This window comes from Microcebus murinus, chromosome 10 (genome assembly GCF_040939455.1).
Source record: "Microcebus murinus isolate Inina chromosome 10, M.murinus_Inina_mat1.0, whole genome shotgun sequence".
In the NCBI taxonomy this organism is placed as follows: domain Eukaryota; kingdom Metazoa; phylum Chordata; class Mammalia; order Primates; family Cheirogaleidae; genus Microcebus; species Microcebus murinus.
Window position 1 is genome coordinate 300,428 of NC_134113.1, and position 22,933 is coordinate 323,360.

The 22,933-nt window shown below is 63.7% G+C and overlaps 1 protein-coding gene across 2 annotated transcripts in view; it reads left to right on the top strand.

The window, feature by feature from the left end:
• The first annotated feature begins 4,816 nt into the window (after positions 1-4,816).
• Positions 4,817-22,933, top strand: part of SBF1 (SET binding factor 1) — a 29,031-nt gene continuing 10,914 nt past the window's right edge. The window contains exons 1-28 of one of the 2 annotated variants that reach the window (XM_012789533.3): positions 4,817-5,054; positions 11,171-11,256; positions 11,651-11,788; positions 11,956-12,114; positions 12,197-12,307; positions 12,933-13,038; positions 13,150-13,282; positions 13,388-13,496; positions 13,571-13,684; positions 13,800-13,877; positions 14,292-14,405; positions 14,490-14,618; positions 14,693-14,791; positions 14,865-15,182; positions 15,994-16,143; positions 16,467-16,535; positions 16,615-16,773; positions 16,848-17,116; positions 17,201-17,373; positions 17,449-17,522; positions 17,599-17,794; positions 17,995-18,122; positions 18,473-18,651; positions 18,751-18,887; positions 18,997-19,204; positions 19,605-19,801; positions 19,880-20,017; positions 22,616-22,693. In XM_012789533.3, coding sequence (XP_012644987.1) covers positions 5,000-5,054; positions 11,171-11,256; positions 11,651-11,788; positions 11,956-12,114; positions 12,197-12,307; positions 12,933-13,038; positions 13,150-13,282; positions 13,388-13,496; positions 13,571-13,684; positions 13,800-13,877; positions 14,292-14,405; positions 14,490-14,618; positions 14,693-14,791; positions 14,865-15,182; positions 15,994-16,143; positions 16,467-16,535; positions 16,615-16,773; positions 16,848-17,116; positions 17,201-17,373; positions 17,449-17,522; positions 17,599-17,794; positions 17,995-18,122; positions 18,473-18,651; positions 18,751-18,887; positions 18,997-19,204; positions 19,605-19,801; positions 19,880-20,017; positions 22,616-22,693 — 3,904 coding nt within the window. In that variant the 5' untranslated portion in view covers positions 4,817-4,999. The remainder of the gene's footprint in view (positions 5,055-11,170; positions 11,257-11,650; positions 11,789-11,955; positions 12,115-12,196; positions 12,308-12,932; positions 13,039-13,149; positions 13,283-13,387; positions 13,497-13,570; positions 13,685-13,799; positions 13,878-14,291; positions 14,406-14,489; positions 14,619-14,692; positions 14,792-14,864; positions 15,183-15,993; positions 16,144-16,466; positions 16,536-16,614; positions 16,774-16,847; positions 17,117-17,200; positions 17,374-17,448; positions 17,523-17,598; positions 17,795-17,994; positions 18,123-18,472; positions 18,652-18,750; positions 18,888-18,996; positions 19,205-19,604; positions 19,802-19,879; positions 20,018-22,615; positions 22,694-22,933) is intronic. The other variant, XM_012789534.3, reaches the window with a different exon arrangement.

Genomic DNA, 22,933 nt, shown 5'->3' on the forward strand with positions numbered 1-22,933 from the left:
CCTGAAAATAAGACCTACCCATAAAATAAGCCCTAGCAGGATTTCTAAGCATTTGGGCAATATAAGCTCTACCTCGAAAATAAGACCTAGCGACGGGCGTGTCTACACAGTGCATCTGCACAATCTGTGCATTTTCTCACAGAGCGGTCAAGAAGACGAGCAGCCCTTCTCATCTGCCCCAGGGGAGCTCTGTGGCTCAACATGAGAGATTGGGGGCAATGGTTCTAAAGGAAATAGAGTCGCAAGAAATTCAGGATGGGATTCGGGGTTTGGAGAATTATGATGATGTTCCAGAAGAAGACGACTTCACTCTATTTGAATAAATATGGATTGTTGTGCCGTACTTAAAAAACAAAAAAATAACACATCCCCTGAAAATAAGCCCTAGGGTGGCTTCTTGAGGAAAAATAAATATAAGACCCTGTCTTATTTTCGGGGAAACACAGTATGTAAGAGTGTGTGTAAACAGAGACTCTCTTTCTTTCTTTCTTTTTTTTTTTTTTTGAGACAGAGTCTCACTTTGTTGTCCAGGCTAGAGTGAGTGCCGTGGCGTCAGCCTAGCTCACAGCAACCTCAATCTCCTGGGCTTGAGTGATCCTTCTGCCTCAGCCTCCCGAGTAGCTGGGACTACAGGCATGCGCCACCATGCCCGGCTAATTTTTATATATATATATATCAGTTGGCCAATTAATTTCTTTCTATTTATAGTAGAGACGGGGTCTCGCTCTTGCTCAGGCTGGTTTTGAACTCCTGACCTTGAGCAATCCGCCCGCCTCGGCCTCCCAAGAGCTAGGATTACAGGCGTGAGCCACAGCGCCCGGCCTCTCTTTCTTTCTTATGGCTGGTCCTGCTCCAATATGTGGGTGTTGTGTGATTTACTTAACCCATCCTTTATCAAAGCACAACCAGGTGATTTCCAGGTTTTTTCCCGGCAAGAACGCTGCTGCTGTGAGCTCACGCATGCATCTCATAGGACACCTTCTCAGAAGTGGGAATTCTGGTTGGAAGTGAGCGTGTGTTCAACACGGAGTGCCGGGTTGTTCTCCACAAAGCCCGAACCAGTCCCCTGCCCAGCAGTAACCGACTTGTGTCTGTCACTGGTTCTCAGCCTCTGTCTTCTGAGAGGGGCGAGGATCTCATGCCCCAGTGGACCTTGCTTCTCTTGTCTGGCCACCCCTGTGTCCCTTTGTGTTTCCTCCCCTGCCTGGGCACTCTGTCCCTCCTGCTGAGCACGCCATGGGAGTTCAAAAAACATTTGCTGGATGAAGGAATCCAGGAGTGCTGTGCGTTGCATACGCATGTGCTGTACTAAAGAGCGTGGTTTGCATCCCCAGGAAGGTGGAGAACTCACTGCTTTATTTATTAATATTTTTACCAGTTGGGGGCAGGAAGTGGTCCCATTTGTTAGGAAGCTGGGGTGGCAGCCAGGAAGGCAGGTGAACATGGGGCTGAGAGGCAGGTGCCAGGAGATGGGCGGGTCTGAGAAATTCGGCTGGGCCCATTGTGAGGGGGCTCCAGGCTCTGTGCACAGCCCCGAGGAAGCTTCGGCTCTCCGCTGCAGGGAGCTGCTGGAGAGGGCGGGCGTGCCCATGGGTGGGTTGCCCAGGTACAGGCGTCTGGTCAACTCCAGCCTTGAGAGCCTGAGGCTGAAGAGAGGGCAGGTCTAGAAGTTTGGGGGGTTTCAGAGATGGTGAGGCTCCGGGAGGTTTGGTGAGCACAGAATTCCAGAGGCTGAGGACAGAATCCTGTCTGCCAGCTCTGGAGGGTCAGGTGGGGGAGGGGACGTGCAAAGGACCCCAGAGGCGGCAGATTTGCAGCTGCCTTTCCTCCTGAGGCCTCCTTGCTCTGCCCTCAGGCTGTCTTCCACCGCGCAGCTAGTACCATCCTTCTGAGACACAAACGCAATCTTATTATTCACCCCGCCAATACAGAAAAAAACCAGATTAAAACTCCTTATGTTCACAAGGTTTTTAAAATATGAGACAGGTGGAGGTCAGCCTCAGTGAGGGTCATAGTCCTCAAGGCCACTGGTTCTTTCTTTCGGACTCTGGGGCGATAGAACAATCACTGACCTCCCCATCTGCAGCCCCGAGCCCATGGTCCTGTATCCCTGGAAGCCGGAGGGGAGTGGTGTCCTCTGCCCTCAGGCTTCACTCTGTGCTGCCCCTGCCCCTCCCAACCGGATCAGAGGCCCCTGCTGTGGTCCCAAAGCCCCTGCACTCTTGGCATGTGACTGTCCATGTGCCCTTCATGGGCAGATCCAAGGGCCTCTTTCTTTTTGTCTTTAGTTGGAGAAGGTGCTTCTGGGGAGCAACAGGGCTGTCCTTCCAGCACCACTCTCCGTGGACACAGGCAGACCGTAGACCTGAGTCCTGTGTGGCCCGGGACTGGGCCCCAGGAGGGCTGGATGGTGCTGGCAGCAGGGAATGCTTCAGAGAAGTCTGTGTGGGGCAAAAATTGCTAGGGAGGCAAACGGTTGGGCAAACAGCATCCAGGGAGGTTTTCTGTTTTGTTTTGTTTTTGTTTTTTGAGACAGAGCCTTGCTCTGTTGCCCAGGCTAGAGTGAGTGCTGTGGCGTCAGCCTAGCTCACAGCAACCTCAAACTCCTGGGCTCAAGCGATCCTCCTGCCTCAGCCTCCCGAGTAGCTGGGACTACAGGCATGCGCCACCATGCCCGGCTAATTTTTTCTATATACATTAGTTGGCCAATTAATTTCTTTCTATTTATAGTAGAGACGGGGTCTTGCTCTTGCTCAGGCTGGTTTGGAACTCCTGACCTTGAGCGATCCACCTGCCTCGGCCTCCCAGAGTGCTGGGATTACAGGCGTGAGCCACCACGCCTGTTCCAGGGAGGTTTTGTTTGAGTGTTTCAGGGTGAGAGAGGTTAAGTTTGATCCTGATGCCAAGGATCCTGTGGACAGGGAAAGGCTGAGTAGGGTGGGCACATTCACAGTGACCGGCGAGAAGGGGAGGAGGGCAGCGGTCAGAGCCCATGGGGAGTGGAAGTAGCTGTGGGCATGGGGCGCAGGACTGGGGTTTGGTGGTGCAACTTGAGGCCCCCTGGCTTCTGTTTTCTTTGTGACTGAGGGGCAGTCAATTGTCCCTTGAGACTCTGGAGGTGGGGCTGGAGGATGGAGGGGTGTGCAGACCAGAAGACAGCCGACCAGACATCGGCAGGCTGCGCAGTCTGGGGGTGAGGGAGGAGTGGCCGTCCACCCCGGGCTGGGGCCATGGTCTCCCTGTGGCCACTCTAACCTGTATGGTGGGTGCAGGACCAGAAGAGAGGGATGGTCAAGACTGTACGTAACTGGGTTTTCACCAGATGGGAACAGTGAAAAAAAAAAGTCAGGCAGGAGGCTTAACACATTGGCAAAATGACAGGCTATGGGAAGTGTGATGGCTGGGGGCCATGGGGCTGAGGAGTTGCTCCCTGGAGGGGGCCTGAACCTGCTGGGGTGAGAGAAGGGTCTGGGACACCACAGGTCCGGGAGAAGGGGAGGAAGCTGGGCCCAGGAGCAGCCATCTCTGACTGCGCAGTGGGTGGGTGCTTGACACAATGGCAGGAACCTTGGAGGGGGTACGGTGGTCTGGAAAAGACCCCCACAGGAAAGGGGGCTCCATAGGCTGAGGACCTCAGAGATGGCTGCTCCCAAAGGCCCGGCGAAAGGGTCTGGTGAGTGGGGTGAGGTGAGTGGGGCACGGGGTCCCCACAGTCTCTGGAAGGAGAGCCAGCCTCGGATCACTGCCAGCCCGTACACAAGCTCCGTGGCGTGGTGACGTGGTGGTGAGGACCTGCTTGGCTCAAACCAACTTGAGCCAGCTCAGGCCAAGAGGAAGGTTTCTCAGCTGTGTGAACCAACAGTGGCAGAGGAGGGCTGTGGCGTGGCCTGTGCCCCAGGGACAGCGATGGCGCCCTGGTGGGGTCTCTCCCTCAGCTCCTGTCTTTGAGTTTGGTTTCAAGCCTTCTCCTGGGCTGGCTCCTGCACGTGGCCGGAACAGGGGCGCCAGTCAAATAAAGGGTCAGTTCTTGCAGCAGCCTGTGGGGCTCCCTTTGCTCCCTCCCACGGCATCCCGCCCTGGGCTGGTGTGTCCCCTTTGCCCTCCCTGTGCCAGTGCGGTGGCTGGCGATGCCAGGGGTCCTGCGTGGTGCAGCCTTCCTGGAAGCCCGGGCGCCGCGGCCTCCACGTGCCGCACACGCTTAGCACACTTGCTCTTTACAAGGAGATGTGAGCGCGCCTTCCCCCCCACGACAGTCTCGCTCTGTCGCCCAGCCCGAGTGCAGTGGCGTCATCACAGCTCACTGAAGCCTCAAGCTGCCGGGCGTAAGCGTCCTCCTGCCCCAGCCTCCCGCGTAGCTGGGACCGCGGACCGCCACGCCTGGCTGATTTTTCTATCTTTAGTAGAGACGGGTCTCGAACTCCTGGGCTCAAGCGAGCGTCCCGCCTCGGCCTCCCGGAGCGCTGGGACACAGGCGCGAGCCAGCGCCGGGAGCGCGCCTTTTTCTGAGGACCTGCGCTAAGCAGGGACTCCTGCCTTCCTCCGCCTGACGGCGCGGCGCCGGGTATGGTGGTCGCAAGCCCGGCCGCGCCCCGGCCAGCTCCTCCCGCCGCCCACAGCCAGCCGAGCCGGGGCAGCTGACCCGCGCGAGCCTCCGTCCGCGTCCTCGGCCGGAGGGCGGCACCCAGAGGCCGGCAGCGGGGGGCGGGGCTCCGCTCTCGGGCGTTGGCCCCGCGCTGGCCAGACGAATGGGAGCGCGCAGCAGAGGCCCCGCCCACGCCGGGGGCGGGGCGCGAGCGCGCAGGCGCACGGCGCCGCCGGGCTGGCCGGCTGGCTGGGAAGATGGCGGCGGGATCCCTGGGCGCCGCCGCTGCCGCGAAGCGGGCCCGGGGCGTCCGGGCTGCTAGGTCCAGCGCGGAGGCCGGGCCATGAGCGCGTCGCCCTCGAGTGCCCGAGCCGCGGAGCCCGCCCGCGCCCCTCGGGCCGCCCCGCGTCCCTCGCCATGGCGCGGCTCGCGGACTACTTCGTGCTGGTGGCGTTCGGGCCGCACCCGCGCGGTGAGTGCGGTGGCCGGGCCGGGGCCGGGGCCGGGGGCGGCCTGCTGGTGGCCGCGGCGGCGTCCGCGCAGCCCGCGAGGACATGGGCCGCCGGCCGGGACGCGGGCCGGGCGGGGTGGCCTCGCGGCGGCCCGGCAGAAGCAGGGCCCAGCGGCGCAGCCTGCCCGGCTCCTCGGGTGGGCTGGGCGCGCTCGGCCGGCGACCGCGGTGGCCGTGCCTCCAGACGCTGGCTGGTCGCTTGCCAGCCCTCCTCTGACCCGGAGCTGTGTCCGAAGCCTTCAGCGGTCTTGGCGGGGTGCAGAAGAGGGGTGGGGTTCAGGGGCTGTTTCACGGAGAGGCGGTGTTTGACCTGAAACTCGAGGATTTCAGGAGGAAATGTCGAGAGTAGAGCGAAGAGCGTTCCCGGCGATCAGCCTGCCTGTCCGGGCCCTGCAAGCCAAGCCCTGGGTGGGGGATCAGTGCGGTGACTGGTGCCGATGTCCAGGAGGTCCGTGTCGGGGTCAGTGCCTGTGTCTGAGAGCCCTTCAGCCCAGGGGGGTAGGAGAAAACGGAGCCTGACAATGACATCAGCAACAGCCGTGGAGACAGTGCACTGGCAAGCGAGCTCGGTGTGCCAGGCCCTGCCCGGCCCTTTGTGTGTGTGATCTCACTTCTTCCCAGCAGCCCACCAAGGTTGCCCTGCTGTTGCCCCATCTGTAGAGCAGTGAGGCACAGAGAGGTTTAGTGCCTGGTCTAAGCTGGCACAGAGAGGCTGGGACTTGTACCCAGGTTGTCAAATCCCAGGTGCAGAGAGGCAGTTGTCCTGGGGATGGCTGTGTGGTCAGGTTGGGGCTGGATCTCAAACCTGGTGGTGAGATTGAGCCACCGCTTCCCAATTTCCCTGCTGCTTGTCAGTCCAGCAGCCCCTGTCACCACCCAGGACCTGTTTTCTCTCCCCTTTGCCGTTCTTCTTGCTGAGCCTCCAACTGCTGGACCCTGTGTACTCTCTGAAGCCTCTTCAGCATCTTCCTTGTCAACAGACCCTCCCCAGCACCCTCTCTCTCAGCACTCGCACTTCTCTCTGCTCCCTTCTATCCAAGTATGTGTCTTTTGGCACTGTGGTCATGAGCATCTGTCCTTTCCTCCAGAGAGGGAGTTCTCATGGACATGGACCACGTTGTCCTTGTCCCCTACACGGCAGGCTCACTGTCAGTGTTGTACTGGCCCCCTGAGGGAGAACCGTCTGCTCCAAGTCACATGTGAGGGCATTGAGGAGTAAAGTGGAAGGGTGCATGGGATCCAGGGAACAAGGCCGAGGGCTGTCCCAGCATGCCAGGCCTTGGGCTGGGTGCTGGGGCAGGGCCTGATGATCCTGAGGGCAGTGTGGGGAAGCCAGTTGGGAGGTGTGGTGGCGGGGGTGGGGGGTGGGGGGGGTGGGGGGTGGAGATAGATGAGCGGGGAGGCGTGTCTGGGTTCCATGACACCCTAGCTGTCCCCCAACATGTGCCCACTCTGGATCTACATGGGGCAGGCACCTCTGGCATGTGTCCTCTGTGAGGGCAGGGTAGAAGGCTGGAGCCTGAGGCACCTACTTCCCGAGTGGCAGGAAGGAGTGATTCCCAAGCTATCCACTGTAATTGGGGGGCATGGAGCCCCCTAACCACTGCCTTCTGGGATTGGAGCTGCTCAGCTGCCAGCTGGCACCCTTTAGGAGGACCCTCCATCCCTGTGAGGAACAAGGACATAAGCTGGGACCCTGGCCATGCACTGAGGGCAGAACCAGGTGGTGGGATGAGGAGAGAGAGAGCCAAAAGCAGGGGAGCAATGTGTGGAGGTCAGTGGTTTGATAGCTCTGTGACCTCAGGCCAGTCATTTGGCTCTCTTTGCCTCAGTTTCCTCATCTGGAGATGGAGAGAATCTCACTAACCCTCTTGTGCTGCCATGAGGATGTGATAAATACAGACGTGCAGCTGTGGCACATGGGAGGTCCCCGGAAACGATGAGCCTCTTAATGGTTGAGCAGCAGATGTTTAGACCCTCTAGGGACAGACACAACAGGAAGTTCCAAGGGGTGGAAGGACCCCTGCATTCTGGCAGCCCAGGACATGAGGCAGGGATGCAGGGTCACTTGGGTGGAGGTCAGGAGTGGCGAATATCTTGTCTGGTTTGGGTCTGGACTCCTATCTGGAGCCACTGGGTGGGAGTGTGAGTCTCAGCTGCCTGGGTTGGTCCAGAGTTCTGCCTGAGGTGGCCTCCACATTGCTAGTGGTTGCCAGTGGTAACCTCTCAGGAGAGTAGGGAGGGCCCCCGAGACAGTGAGTGCCTGGGCTGGCTGTGACTCTTTCACCTCAGAGGGTGCAGGTGGCTAGCGCTGGCCCATCTGTAGGCTCCTCACCTGGTGAGTCAGAATCACCTTGTGCACCCTGGGCTCAGGTCTGGGGCCAGCCTGAAGACTAGACAGATGCCCTCTGCCAGCGCTTGGCCCTGGAGGGCCTTGACAGTGGCCAGCTAGTTTAATGCAGCTTCCCAGTGTCTGTGGGAGCAGGAGGCACACTCGACCTGGGCAGTGGTCCTCCTGCTCCAGCAACCGAGTGCCTGCTTGCCTACTTGGGAGGAGGGGCGGGACCCTCTGCGTTTCGTTCCATGGCCTCTGCTCTTTCAGTCCTGACCGTGATGAGCTGGCCACACTCTGGAGCCCCATCTGCTGTCCCCACCCATGTTTCCGCCCTCTGGAGCAGGTTGGGGCTGTTTGGGATGGCCTCAGCTGCCTCTCAGCCCCCACCCTGGGAGCCCTGCGTCTGGCTGCTTTGGGCTGACTGTGGTGGTGGGGAGGTTGGAGGTTGGAGGTTGAGGAGGATGCTGGGGAAGCCGTAGGCCCCTCGCTAGCATCCTTCCACTGCAGCCGGCCTGGTGGCGCCGCCTGCGTGTTGAGGTCTGGGTGGGTGGTGCAGCCGGAAGGTGCTGTCCTTCCTTCTTTCCTCCTCCCTCTTCCTATAGCTGGGCTCTTCCCAGGCAGCAGAGCTGGCCAGTGCTGGTCAGCACGGACAGCAGGGTGCATGGACAGCGGGTGTGTGGCGGGGCGGAGGAGGCTGCCGTCCGCTGCTTCCCCACAATGCACGCTGGCCCTGGCAGGGCCCTCCAGGCGTCAGAGCCTGGCACTGGTGATGGGGTGCTGCCAGCCGACAACAGAACACGCAGTCTGTGTTCTCCCTTCAGGCCTGCAGCCTACATGGGGGGGCTGGCTGCAGGAGAGAGTTCTCCTTGAGGGGCTTTGAGGACAGGAGCCCCAGTGTTGCCCTCGGGTTGGCCTCCCCTCATCCCCGGGTTCCAAGGTGGAGTGGACGGGGACTTGCCTCCTGTCTGTGCCCCAGGGAACCTTGGTGTCCCTGTGACACAGCTGTGCTGTTTGCATCAGTCCTGTCACTGTGGGGTGGAGGACGCTCTCCCTCTTGTCTGCTCTGAGACAGGAGCTTGGCTGCTGTAGGTCACTGACCCTCGCAGCTCTAGGGCTTGAGTGGGTGGGGGATACTGGGGAGACGTGGCAGAACACCCTGCACCCTGAGAATGCAGACCAGAGGCCAAGCTGCAGCCTGGTCCCTGAGGGCACTGAGCTGAGGAGCAGGCTGGGCTCTCATAAGGCGCGAGGAGAGGGCCAGCTCTGAGGTGGAGCTGGGGGCCTTTCCATGTCATGCCCGTCTGGGGTGCCGCATCCTGTTGGCCCTGGGGCTGTGGAAGCTGCTCTGTACTTCCCACCGAGGAGCCTTTTTGCTTGTGGAGTGTGGAGTGTGAGGCTGGGCGTGGGGAGGATGGTCATGCAGCCGACTGTGTGCATTCCACAAGCCGTAATCAGCCTGTGGTCTGTGTTAGGAGCTGGCGCTTGCCATCAGACCTGCTGGTGACAGGTGTACCAGTGGTCACAGGGGTGTGTGTGTGTGTGTGTGTGGAGGGAGGGAGGTCCTTGGGGTCCCTGCAGGTCCCAGGCTTGGGGCAGAGAGCTTCCCAGAGGAGGGGACACTGGGCTGAGACCCAAAGGGCAGGTCTAGGGCCGACATGGCCCCAAGTAGCTTAGGGAGAGATGCCTGCTCTGCCGGCCTGACCTGGCCCTCCACCCCCAGCTCCAGGAGAGTGGAGCTCAGGGTTGGTTCTGTGGAGGGTGGAGCCCTTCAGAGGACTTTCAGGCTGAGTGGCATATCAGAGTTGGCATGGATGATGACCAGCAGCCCTGTGTCCGTTCCCCTGCCTGGCCTTGTGGGAGGCTGCAGAGTAGAGGCTGCTGTCCCTGTCCGCACACCCTCTCTTCCTTCCTCCTCCTGCTGCCTCGTGGCAAGAACTGGGTGAGCCCTGGGTGCCAGCCAGGGCTGGGCCCAGATGGTGGTTTGGGGCCCAGCACAAGAAGGCCTCTGGGGAAGTGGGTGGGGGGCGGAGCCGCGGCTGGGCGTGCAGGCCTGGGTGTGTGGAGGTGGGGGTGGCACTGGCAGGCACCTGGCCCCACTGCAGCCTCCTCTACAGGTGTTAGTGGTAGCAGGGGGAGGGGAGGAGGAAGCTGAGGTTTTTGAGAGTCAGAGTCGGCCTCTCACCGCCCCAGCACCTCCCTCTTGGCAGCGGCCTGCCTGTTCTAGACTCCTTGCCCTGTCTCTGGGATCCTCCAGGGGCCGGTGGTCCTCCAAGGCTGCAGCCCAGCTCCCCTGCCTTTAGGGGACCTGGGGGTCATGTGGAGTTGGGCTGCTGGGTTGGCTCACCTGTGCATGGGAGGCCCAGGCTGGCTGGACGTGGGGTGTGTCCAGGCAGGGTCTCAGAGGCCACATGCTGTGGCTTTCTTGGGCTCAGGGCGGGGGTCCACGAGAGGCTCTGTGTCTCGTGCCCTCCCTCACCCATCTGTCCCTGCTCCTCCTGGTGTGGGCGGCAGTGCTGAGACTCAAGCAGAGGACGGGGGACCCTGTGCCCTGGGGACCTGTGGGTGGTATGTGGAAGTGAAGGCAAGGTTGCCTTTGTCTTCCTGTGCACCTGCTCCCTGCCCCATGAGTCCTGCAAGGCCCAGGGAGCCGCCTCATGGCAGGAGCTGGGCCCTAAGGGTCCCATTGTGGTCCTCGTCCTGCTTCTTGTTTGGTTCTGAAGGGGGGTAGCCGCAGGCACAGGCCTTCACTCTATCAGTGTGGACTAGACCTGGGAACAGTGCCCTTAGGTATGGTTTCAGGGGAAGCAGGCAAGAGGGGAACTAGGGGTCATGGGGTTCTGAGGAAACGAGGGGAAGACATGGGCCTCCTGGCACTCCTTCCCCCAAAATCCCCCCTCCCTGGCCCAGGGGACCAGGGACTGTGCTCGGGGCCTGTCGTCTGGCTTGCGTGCAGGGGCCACTGCCTTCCCATACTCCCCAGAGCTGCTGGACCCCGGGGAGCAGGGAGCCTTTTGGGCATCCTGAGATGACGTCTCCACCCTCTCTGGGTCCTTCTGGCTGTGGGAATGGTTCTAACAGGTGCTCACTAAGCCCCATCTCCTGGAAGCTGTGTTGGCACCTGTCTGTCTCAAGGTGCTGTGGATAGGAAGTAGTTTGGAGCGTGCACATGAGTGGTCTCCTGCTGCTGCTTGAACCCCACACAGACAGTGGGTTCTCTGCACCCTGCCAGGCTGGCAGGGGACAGGGAGCTCTGGGTATGTGCTGCGTGCCAGATGTGCCCTATTGGTGCTGTGCTCACTGCCTGGCAGGCTGTGAGAGTTGGGGGGCTGAGGGCCTTAATAGGGGGCTGGCTGTGGAGGCAGATGCCGAGTGGGCTATGGAACATTCCAGAACTGTTGCCGCTCATTAGAGGGGCTCATGCTGTGTGAAGTTGGGCTAGTCTGTGACAGACAGGAGGTCTCTGGTGTGTGGCACTGACATGGTGGGGGCTGAGGGGTGTGGCTTGCAGAAATCTGGGAGCTTCTCTCTCTGCTCCCCCCCAGATCTGGTGGCCTGGGCTGCCTAGCGGCCTCTGCACAAGAACTATTTTTATGTAATTGAGGTTAGTCTGGTGCCAGGTGAGGGCCTGGTGGGTGGGATGTTTCCACCCTGGGACACCAGGCGGCCACCTGGAACCTCGAGCCTCCTGGCGGGTGAGGCAGCGGGAAGTGTGGGGTGCTCTGACCACCGCTGTTGTCCTCAGGGAGTGGGGAAGGCCAGGGCCAGATTCTGCAGCGCTTCCCGGAGAAGGACTGGGAGGACAACCCCTTCCCCCAGGGGATCGAGCTGGTGAGTGGGGGGGCAGGTTGGGTGGCCCCTCATTTGAACCCACAGGACTGGGGAGCCCCCACAGTGCCTGGCTCCTGCCGGCTGGGGACAGGAGAGGGCAGAGCTGCTGTGGAGGGCAGGGGCAGCAGGCTGCCTGGTGCCCACGTCACCGTGTCATGTTGTCACTCGCTCCTGATGGTGGGGACCTTCCCTTATCACCTGGCTCCCGCCCCAGCTGGGGAAGCCGGAGACCATTACTCCTGAGGCCCAGGAGGCGAGGAGCCGAGGCGTCCCTGGTCACAGCACTGGGGGGGCACACTGAGCCTCCAGCCCTGGCATCACAGACCCCAGGGCAGTGGGCGGTTTCCCACCGCAGGGCTGGGCAGCAGAACTGACCGCTGAGCCCTCCCTGCAGTTTTGCCAGCCCAGCGGGTGGCAGCTGTGTCCCGAGAGGAATCCACCGACCTTCTTTGTTGCCGTCCTCACGGACATCAACTCTGAGCGACACTACTGCGCCTGTCTGACCTTCTGGGAGCCGGCGGAGCCCATACAGGTCAGCTTGGGGGCTCCCGGGTGCAGCAGGGTGAAGCAGAGCCCTTGGGCTTTGGCCACCTCCAGGAGGTGGAGTTCCTGGAGGGCCAGGCCAGTCTGAGCCGCCTGTGTCCTCCCTTCCCCAACCCTGGCTGGAAGAGAGCTGGGAGAACGGGCTTCTGTCTGCAGGAAGCAGCGTGCTCTGAGGACACCACAGAGAGGGAGGAGGCGGTGGATGAGGGAGGCCAGGTGGGGCTGTCGCCCACAGCGCCCGCCCTTTCCGGCCAGCTGTTTGCTCCAAAGACACTGGTGCTGGTGTCACGACTGGACCACGCGGAGGTGTTCAGGGTGAGGCAGGCGGCCGGGGCGGTGAGCTGGGACAAGGGTGCCCGCTCAGCTGTGCCGTCATTTCCTGGTCTGGTCTTTGCAGAACAGCCTGGGTCTCATCTATGCCATCCATGTGGAGGGCCTGAACGTGTGTCTGGAGAATGTGATTGGGAACCTGTTGACGTGCACTGTGCCCCTGGCCGGGGGCTCACAGGTGGGTCTTGGGGGCAGCTGGTGTCCCCACACCCACAGGCTCTCCTGGTGCAGTCTCAGGGGATGTCCCCAGTAGGCACGTGGAGTCCGGCCAGGGCTGAACACGGCCGAGGCCTTGGACGCGCCCTCCCGCATCTCCGTGCCGCTGCCGTCTGTCCTGGGCCCTGCCTGCTCACCTGGTCCTCGCTTCTGCGCTTTTGGGCCTGCGTCCTCCGCCTCTGTGCTCTCCCTGTGGGTGTGCGCCTGTCTCTGGATCCTGGTGTCAGCTTGTCTGTCTGCTCCCTGCCCTGTGCTCTCGTGAGCTGGGTGTGTCTAACCGTGTCTCTCTGCCCGTCTGTCCTGTGCAGCTGGACTCTGTTGAGGAAGGAGCGGTATGGATTCTTTGTTTCTTTTCCCACCCAGGCCCCGTCCCCACCCCGGCTCAGAGGCAGCCACCCCTGCCCTGAGTTTTCTCTGCAGCACTGTTCAGGCGACAGGCGGGGCGTGGCCTTCCCCTTGGGCCGTGCTACCACCTCATCCGGTCCCACTCGGGTCTGTCTGTTCACAGGGCCTGCCTCGGGCCATAGAGCTCTGGGCCGACTTGGGTCTGGTCCACCTGCTGAGCCCTGACCCTTCTCTTCCCACAGAGAACCATCTCTCTGGGGGCTGGTGACCGGCAGGTCATACAGACCCCACTGGCCGACTCGCTGCCAGTCAGCCGCTGCAGCGTGGCCCTGCTCTTCCGCCAGCTGGGTGAGCCTGTCCGTCCTGCCCAGGGGCGCTTCCTCTCCTGGGGCTGGGGTGTGGGTTCTCTGTGCCCAGGGTGGGGCCCAGGGCCCTCTCCAAACCTCTCCTCCTCTTCAGGCATCACCAACGTGCTGTCTTTGTTCTGCGCCGCCCTCACGGAGCACAAGGTCCTCTTCCTGTCCCGGAGCTACCAGCGACTCTCAGACGCCTGCCGGGGCCTCCTGGCATTGCTGTTCCCTCTCAGATACAGGTGCCACCTGCGCCCGACAGCCTCCTGCCCCCACGCCCGTTCCCCACCCAGCTTCCCTGCTGGCCCTGTCTTCTGGGCTCACTGCGTCCTCTGGGGCCTGTGCAGCTTCACCTATGTGCCCATCCTGCCGGCCCAGCTGCTCGAGGTCCTCAGCACACCCACGCCGTTCATCATCGGGGTCCATGCGGCCTTCCAGGCAGAGACCCAGGAGCTGGTAAGGGCTGTGGTTTGTGTCCCCTGCACTGCACAGGCCTGTGGGTCTCTGACCACTCGCTCCCTTGGCTACAGCTGGACGTGATAGTTGCGGATCTTGATGGAGGCACGGTGACAGTCCCCGAGTGTGTGCACATTCCACCTCTGCCGGAGCCACTGCAGAGCCAGACGCACAGTGTTCTGAGCATGGTGAGGGGCCCTCGGGGAGGCTGCAGCCTGTGGCCTCGGGTTGCAGCTGCCTGGCGGTGAGGGGCGTTCAGAGCCGAAGCCAGTGTGCAGCCCCCTGCTCCCTCGGCCCCCACAGGTCCTGGACCCAGAGCTGGAGCTGGCTGACCTCGCCTTCCCCCCACCTGCGACGTCCACCTCCTCCCTGAAGATGCAGGTGGGAATCGTTGCTGCTCCAGCGTGGAGACCCCCACCCTCTCGCTAAGGTCTGCTGCCGCCAACGGCCGGGCCGACAGTGCCAAGTGCCTGGTGGCCCACTGCAGGCTGCCCCAGGCTCCTGCTGCGTGCTCGTGGGCAGGAAGGAGCCGTAGACAGTTAGGTGTGGGGTCGTGAGCGGCACAGCCGAGGCGCAGGGGCCCCTTGAAGACCAGGACGTAGCGTCTGGTCACAAAGAGCTTCTGAGGGGCCTGAGTGGGAGCAGCTTGTCCAGTTTCGGAGGAGTTGCGTGGCTGGCCGTGGGTGGGTGGGCTGGAGGTGGGCGGAGGAGCCTGGGGAGGGGTGGGGAGCCGCACCGAGGCAGCCTGGGGAGGCTGGTGCCTGGTACTCACCCCTGTGCCCACCTGTGCTCCAGGACAAGGAGCTGCGCGCCGTCTTCCTGCGGCTCTTCGCGCAGCTGCTGCAGGGCTACCGCTGGTGCCTGCACGTGGTGCGCATCCACCCAGAGCCCGTCATCCGCTTCCACAAGGTGGGCGCTGGGGCTCCAGGGGCGTGGGAGGGAGGGAGGGAAGTGCCGGTGGACTGCGGGTGGCTGAGCCCTGTGTCTCCCCAGGCAGCCTTCCTGGGCCAGCGAGGGCTGCTGGAAGACGACTTCCTGATGAAGGTGCTGGAGGGCATGGCCTTCGCTGGCTTCGTGTCGGAGCGGGGCGTCCCGTACCGCCCCACGGACCTGTTTGACGAGGTGCGCCCTGCTCCGTCCCCGGGCCCCCACCCCGCTGGCCTGCCTGACCCTGACCCCCTCTCCCCCCGCCCCAGCTGGTGGCCCACGAAGTGGCACGGATACGGGCTGACGAGAACCACCCCCAGCGGGCGCTGCGCCACGTCCAGGAGCTGGCAGAGCAGCTCTACAAGAACGTATGCACGGGCAGCGGGAGGGGCCTGGTGCTGCCTTGGTCCCGGCCCGCTCACACCTGCTGTCTCCCCTCAGGAGAACCCGTACCCCGCCGTGGCGATGCATAAGGTGCAGAGGCCGGGCGAGGCCAGCCACCTGCGCCGCGCACCCCGGCCCTTCCCGCGGCTGGACGAGGGCACCGTGCAGTGGATTGTGGACCAGGCCGCCGCCAAGATGCAGGGCGCGCCCCCCGCCGTGAAGGCAGAGAGGAGGACCACGGTGCCCTCTGGGCCCCCCATGGCTGCCATCCTGGAGCGCTGTGGCGGGCCGCAGGCCAACAGCGCCCGCCGGCTGGAGGTTGTGCGCAACTGCATCTCCTACGTGTTCGAGGGGAAGATGCTGGAGGCCAAGAAGGTGAGTGGGGGCTCCCAACCTGGGGTCAGGGAGTGGCTCTCAGAGCCGGCTGGGGCCCCCACTGTGGGCTGTGGGGCTGCCTGAGGTGGCCGGACTACAGGGGGCGTCGGTCACCCTCCTTGATCTCAGTGGGGGTGGAATGGGCCTTCAGGGGAGGTTCAGCAAGGGGCATTTAATTGCAATTTTTGGAAATTGGAGGATCCTTAAGATTTCCACTATTACATTTTTTCTGTGTTCTTCCTCTGGAAAAGGGCCACACGTTTTCTGTTTTTTGTAAATTTTAGAAAACAGAGCTCACTTGCGTGCTGCCGTGTACTCCATGGTGTTCACGTGACACCTCTGGGCCTCTCACGACAGCCAGCTTGAGTCTGTCTGGTTTTGTTCGTGGCGTCCGGCTTTATCATGGACAGTAACAACAACGGGACGAGCCCTGAGCCCTTTCTCTGGCAGGGCCTGTGCCACGTGGGTCACCTGCCCTGCTCCGGCTCGTGCTTTCTGGACACTGAGCCGGGGCCACGGGGCCTCCCTCCAGAGCACGTCTCCTCACTGGCCTGTGTGCACACAGCTGTGGCACCCCCATGTCTCTGTGGACTTGCGCTCACGGACGTCCTGGGTCCACTGGAAGTTTCAGTCTTGGTTGATCAGCAGAGCCCCAGAGCTGGGGAACCCTCAGCTGAGTGGCTTTCGGTCTCCTCCGTGCTTGGAGCAGGGCTCTGGCCTCCAGGCACCCGAGGCCCTCGCCCCCTTGGGCGTGTGTGGGTCTCCATGCCTCCCTGCGGCCCTCACCGGTGTTCCCCTCGCCCCGCCCCAGCTGCTTCCGGCTGTGCTGAGGGCCTTGAAGGGGCGAGCTGCCCGCCGCTGCCTCGCACAGGAGCTGCACCTGCACGTGCAGCAGAACCGTGCGGTCCTCGATCACCAGCAGTTCGACTTCGTCGTCCGTATGATGAACTGCTGCCTGCAGGTGAGGCTGGGGCTCCCGTCCCGCCGGCGGGGTGGCACACGAGTGGGGACAGGCAGGAGAGTCTGGTCTCTGTGGATGAGGGGATCTCTGTGGGGAGGATGGGGTCCCTAGTCTGCAAGGGGCGAAGGTAGGGGAGAGCCCTGCTGGAGGCAGTGCAGGGGTACGGGGTCTCCGGATCTTGAACCTCCCAGGCAATCCTGAGGAGCAGGAGCCAGCGGTTGTGGGTTGCAGTCTGGTGGCCAGGGGACAGGAAGGGTGTGGCTGGAGGTAGGCACTGCCTGGGTGAGGAGGAGGGTCCACAGGGCTCACTGCTCCGCCCTCAGGACTGCACCTCTCTGGATGAGCATGGCATCGCGGCCGCCCTGCTGCCCCTGGTCACAGCCTTCTGCCGGGTGAGTGCTCGGGGACCCAGGTCTTGTCCCCAGGCCTCTCCTGGCTACATCCAGTTGACTTCCCATCTGGCTCCTGCAGAAGCTGAGCCCGGGGGTGACGCAGTTTGCATACAGCTGCGTGCAGGAGCACGTGGTGTGGAGCACGCCACAGTTCTGGGAGGCCATGTTCTATGGGGACGTGCAGACCCACATCCGAGCCCTCTATCTGGAGCCCGCTGAGGACCCGGCCCCCTCCCAGGTGTGTGGGGACTCCCTGGGCCTGGGCTGGGGTGGAGCAGGTGTCCCTGGCTCATGTACCTGGTGCTGTGGCAGGAGGTTGGGGAGGCACCTTCCCAGGAGGACGAGCGCTCTGCCCTGGACGTGGCTTCTGAGCAGCGGCGCCTGTGGCCGACCATGAGCCGTGAGAAGCAGCAGGAGCTGGTGCAGAAGGAGGAGAGCACGGTGTTCAGCCAGGCCATCCACTACGCCAACCGCATGAGCTACCTCCTGCTGCCCCTGGACAGCAGCAAGAGCCGCCTGCTGCGGGAGCGCGCGGGGCTGGGCGACCTGGAGAGCGCCAGCAACAGCCTGGTCACCAACAGGTGGGGGCGGGCAGGGGCCGGGGCGGGGGCGGGGGCTGAGGGCCGGGGCCTGTGCCCGTGCCCACCGCCCCCTCCCTGGCCCAGCATGGCGGGCAGTGTGGCCGAGAGCTACGACACGGAGAGCGGCTTCGAGGACGCGGAGACCTGCGACGTGGCCGGGGCTGTGGTCCGCTTCATCAACCGCTTTGTGGACAAGGTCTGCACGGAGAGCGGGGTCACCAGCGACCACCTCAAGGGGCTGCATGTCATGGTGCCAGGTATGGGGTCTGGGCGTGGGTTCTCTCCCCTCAGATGGGTGGCGCGGGCCAGGGCGTGAGAGCTGCTCTCCCCAGACATCGTCCAGATGCACATCGAGACCCTGGAGGCCGTGCACCGAGAGAGCAAGAGGCTGCCCCCCATCCAGAAGGTGAGCGGGGGCCGGGCGGGCTGCGGGCGCCAGGGGCCTGGGCTGCGGCCTGAGCTCCCGCCCTGTGCCTGAGCAGCCCAAGCTGCTGCGGCCGCGCTTGCTGCCCGGGGAGGAGTGTGTGCTGGACGGTCTGCGTGTCTCTCTGCTGCCCGACGGGCGAGAGGAGGGCGCCGGCGGCAGTGGCGGGGGCCCTGCCCTGCTCCCGGCCGAGGGCGCCGTCTTCCTCACCACATACCGCGTCATCTTCACTGGGATGCCCGCCGACCCGCTGGGTGAGCCTTCAGGCCCTTGCCCCGGCCCCACTGTCCCCGTCCTGTGAGGTCTTTGGGGTGGGGTGGGGCTTTCCCTGCAGGCCCCCCAGGTTCTCAAGGGTGCAGGGCTCCTCTGGGGATGGGCCCTAGCCTCCTCCTCCCCACCCACCCGGAGCCCCCACGACTGCACCCCCTCCCTCTGACTGCCCGCCCGTTGTCAGTGGGGGAGCAGGTGGTGGTCCGCTCCTTCCCGGTGGCTGCGCTGACCAAGGAGAAGCGCATCAGCGTGCAGATGCCCGTGGACCAGCTCCTGCAGGACGGGCTGCAGCTGCGCTCCTGCACGTTCCAGGTGGTGGCTCGCGTCCGCCGTGGCCCTGGGACGGGTTGTTGATTTTGGGCCCTTGCCTTGGCTCTCAGTTTGCTGTAAACTGCCCATTCGATGTGCCGGCCTTTGAGTCCCTGTCATTTCCTTGGGACACTGGCCCTCGGGTTGGTGCCTTGGGTCTGCAGTGTGAGCCCAGACCCCGCCATACAACTGTTGACACTACAGTTCGTGCAGACGCTTGACTCTGAGTGACGGGGGCATGGGGCCTGCCTCTGCTGTGGCTGAGCTGAGCTGGCCCAGGTACTCTGCAGCATCATAGCTAGGGAGTGGCCTCAGGCCACCCAGACCCCTGATGGCTTCTTTTTCTGACACAGGTGCTCAAAATGGCCTTTGATGAGGAGGTGGGGTCCGACAGTGCCGAGCTCTTCCGGAAGCAGCTGCACAAGCTGCGGTACCCACCGGATATCAGGAACACCTTCGCAGTCACTCTGGGCTCCGCCCACCCCCCTGGCCGGCCATCCCGGACCACCAAGGACAAGGGTCCCTCTCTTAGGTGTGGATCTGGGTCCCAGGGCCAGGCAGCTGGGTCCCGCTGTGCTCCCTAGCCCGTGTCCACGTCCTCACATCTGCCGTCCCCTGGCTGGCTCTGCAGAACCCTGTCGCGGAACCTGATGAAGAACGCCAAGAAGACCATCGAGCGGCAGTACGTCACCCGCAAGAAGTACAACCCCCCCAGCTGGGAGCACCGGGGCCAGCCGCCCCCTGAGGACCAGGAGGACGAGATCTCAGGTTGGGGGCAGAGGGGAGTCCTGGGTGGCCTCTGGGTGGGTCCCCCGTGGAGGACGGGGCGTGGCAGGGTGGCCTCCGGGTTGTGACCCTGTGTGTCTGTCCTGCGCAGTGTCGGAGGAGCTGGAGCCCAACACACTGACCCCGTCCTCAGCCCTGAAGCCCTCAGACCGCATGACCATGAGCAGCCTGGTGGAGAGGGCTTGTTGCCGCGACTACCAGCGCCTCGGCCTAGGCACCCTGAGCAGCAGTCTGAGCCGGGCCAAGTCCGAGCCCTTCCGTGTCTCCCCGGTCAACCGCATGTACGCCATCTGCCGCAGGTGAGCCGGCCGGGACATGCCCGGGATGGGCTCTTGGCTTGGTGTCAGTTGCCTATCAGACATGTTGGCCTTTGGGTCCTTGTCATTTCTTTGGGGCACTAACCCTCGAGTCAGGGGGTCTGTGTGGCGCGGACAGGGGCTTGGGCACCTTCCCTGCCTGCTGTGGCCCCGTTGTGGTTCCTAGTCAGGTGTGGCCGGGCTGAGGCTGCAGGGCCTGGTGGGCATCTGGCTGAGCACAGCTGCCCGGGCTCATGGCCGAGGGCCAGAGAGGGCCTTGCCTGCGTGCTGGGACCTCGAGCTTGCTCCCCCGCCCCCCAAGGCTTGGCCGCTCTCCCCTGACCGGGGTGTGCACTGGGGCGGGGGGCTTCCCAGCTGCCCTCATGCCGCCGCCTCCTTGCAGCTACCCAGGGCTGCTGATCGTGCCCCAGAGCGTCCAGGACAACGCCCTGCAGCGCGTGTCTCGCTGCTACCGCCAGAACCGCTTCCCTGTGGTCTGCTGGCGCAGCGGGCGTTCCAAGGCTGTGCTGCTGCGCTCCGGCGGCCTGCACGGCAAGGGCGTTGTTGGCCTCTTCAAGACCCAGAACGCGCCTTCTCCAGGTACCTTCCCCGTGCCCAGCCCCGGGTCTGCCCCGCGCCAGCCCGCCCCAGCCGCCCCAGCTCTGCGTCCTCTCCCAGGCCAGTCCCAGGCAGACTCCAGCAGCCTGGAGCAGGAGAAGTACCTGCAGGCCGTGGTCAGCTCCATGCCCCGCTATGCCGACGCGTCAGGGCGCAACACGCTCAGCGGCTTCTCCTCGGCCCACATGGGCAGTCACGGTGAGGGCGCCTGAGTGGAGGCGGTGGTGCAGGGAGGATTTCGTGGGTCGTGGTGGCGTTTATGGTGGGCAGGCTGGTGCAGGGCAGAAGTGGCCTCGGTCAGGGGTGTTTGGGCGTGAAACACCCTTGCAGACCAGCTGGGCGTCCCCAGGCACTGCCTGCCCCGACCACCCACCTCTGCACGTCCCCCTCACCGTGACCTCCTGCCAGAGTTGCCACTTCCACGGCCGGGCCCCACTGCTTCCTGCGGCGTTGCGGCATCCCCGGTCTTTCCTTTCCCAGTCCGTACCCCCCCTCATGCTGTCCTCACCTGTCCTGGCTCCCTAGGCCTTGTCTGAGCTGGTCTCACTGTCCCTGTCCCCACTGCCTATGCACTTCCATGGTGCCTGTGCACTGAGGCAGATCCAGGCCGGCCCTCGGCGCCCATGCTTCCCTCTGACCCTGCGTTGTTGTGGTCACGTGAAATGCGCCCACCCTGCGGGGGCCGTTGTCCCGTGTGGCGGGGCCGGGCAGGGCGGAGAGCGTCTGCAGAGCTGTTGCCCTCAACGCCCTGGCGCTGGGGCCAGATGGGGGGCTGTGTCTCCACGGGCTGGCCCCCGGTGGAGAGCCGTGGTGCCGCGTGTCCTCTGTTCGCCCACCGCCACGCGGGGGGACACCGTGTCCAGTGGAGGGAGGGAGGGAAGGGAGCTGTGGGAGCTGAACACTGGGAGGTGAGACCCGGCAGGGCCTGAAGGCCAGCAGAGGGGGCTGTGTTACCAGGGCGCCCACCAGAGGCTTCCCATGGGCAGCTGCTGTGTCACCCCTCCCCTAGCTGGCTCCATGTGACCCTCTGACCTCTCCCTCTGCCCCCAACCTTGTCTGACCCTGATTCTGTCCACCCAGCCTCCATGTGGCCTCTCTCCCCATGGCCCCCCATGACCTGGCCCTGGCAGTGGGTGCCGGGGCTCCTCGAAGGTTGTCCTTGGACTCAGCTCCAGCTACCGTCCAACATGCAGGCTCAGTGTGTGTCCCCACATGGGTCCTCTGCGTGGTGGTCTCATCCCAGCACCGGGCGTGAGGCCTGGAAGGCTCCTGCACTGGGGCCTGCCGAGCCCACCCCACCGTGCCCAGCCTGTCGCCTCTGCGGGTGCAGCGACAGTGCCACAGGGCTGCGGGCTGTGAGCTGTTGACACTCACACCGGGGGTCATCCCAGGCCGCCCGACCCCTTAGTGCCTCCTCTTGAGCTTGTGGGCCCAGCTCCTAGGGGTCCGCGAGGGGCACGGGAGGGTTTAGGGGCTCATAGCACCACCCTCCGGCAGAGCTGTCCCTGGATCTGTCTGCTGTGCCCCTGGCTCCCAGGATTACGCAGCCCCTCCCGGGGAGATGTCCGACAGCGGTCCTCAGGGTCTGTCCTGTGCGCTGCGCACGGGGCCGGGGGGGCCGGGAGCAGGGCGAGAGTCTGCCCTCATGGTCACTCAGGGACGCCGTCCTCGGGGGACGCCAGACTTGACCCACACTCACTCCTGTCAGGAGAACTTGCTCTCTAGTTCAAAAGTGGTTTTTGATTTTCCACATGTCAAACTATACAATTGTGTGTCACAGTTACCTTGTCTCAGTGCCTGCAGGTGGGGCTCTCCCCCCATCCCCCACCCCCTGCCGTGCGCCCCCGTCACGCATGTCTCCAGCCGTGGCTGGGGCTGCCCCACTGCCCAGCAGGGCACGGGCTGGCTCCGCCGCTGTGCTCTCGGGTCCCTGGCCGGGTTGCAACCTCCTCACAGGACTGGGTCCTGCCAGCGTACCGCTGTCTCCCTGAGCTGGGTGCCTCAGTGCAGCAGCTGTCAGAGGACCTGGCTGTGGGGCGCAGGCTGTGGGGTCCGCTTGCACTGGGATGGGGAGTGTTGCCTCACACCCCTCTGCATCCTGTCCTTGGGAGAGGCAGGTGAGCCCAGGGCATGGCCGTGCACCCAGAGACGCACCCGTGACCCCAGGCAGCCTAGTCGCGGGCCACCGCCACCTCACATGGCCTCCCCGCCTCAGGTCAGGCCTCACCAGGCCACGTGAGTTTCAGCCCAGCATGGCCTCGGGCCCAGGTCTGCTTGTGACCTGGACCAGGCTGCTCTCCATCCTGTGCCAGCATGGCCAGGCTCTGAGCCCCCTCTCCTCTTCTGCACGCCTCCGGGCCACCTCTTCTCCAGGCCTCGCCTCTCAGGCCCTGGTTGTTGCCTTGTGTGCGGTGGAGGCTGCTGTGTGGCCGTGTGTGGACAGCAGTTCTGGGCAGTGCCTGTCAGACCAGCCGTGCCCCTGAGCTGGGGGAGGAGAGACTGGGAGGGGGGGCCGCTCGGCACACGGGCAGGTGTTGGGGGGACTCGGAGACAGAGTTGCTCTGAGTCAGCCGAGTGGGAAGAGAAGAGCCTGGGACTTGCGCCCCTCCCACCGTAGAGAGGCCTTTACCTGTCACTTGTGCCAGGACGGGAGTGCCTCCCACTCTGAGACCAGGGACTTGGCAGTGACTCCTGCTACCTCCAGGGCTCCGGGGGGGCTTCACGGGAACTGCTGGGCTGTAGGCACCCCTAGCTGGGTACCCCCAGGCCTGAGCCACCTCTCTGCTGTGCCCCCAGCACCCAGCCCCAGAGCCAGGGTCACCACGCTGTCCAACCCCATGGCGGCCTCGGCCTCCCGACGGACAGCGCCCCGAGGTACTGTACTGGGCCTGCGCAGGCCGGCCCCCCTTACCTGGCACTGACGGCCCCCAGTGTGCACTGAGTCATCGCGGGCACTAATTGTCCCCCTCCACACCCGACACTAACGACCCAGCCCCTGGCACTCACCTGCCTGACACTGAGTCCTGCCCTAGACACTAACACCAGCCACCACCTCGTGTCTCAGCGTCTGTGTGTTGCAGCCCTCCTCCCTCGCACAGCCCTGCAGGGTCCTGT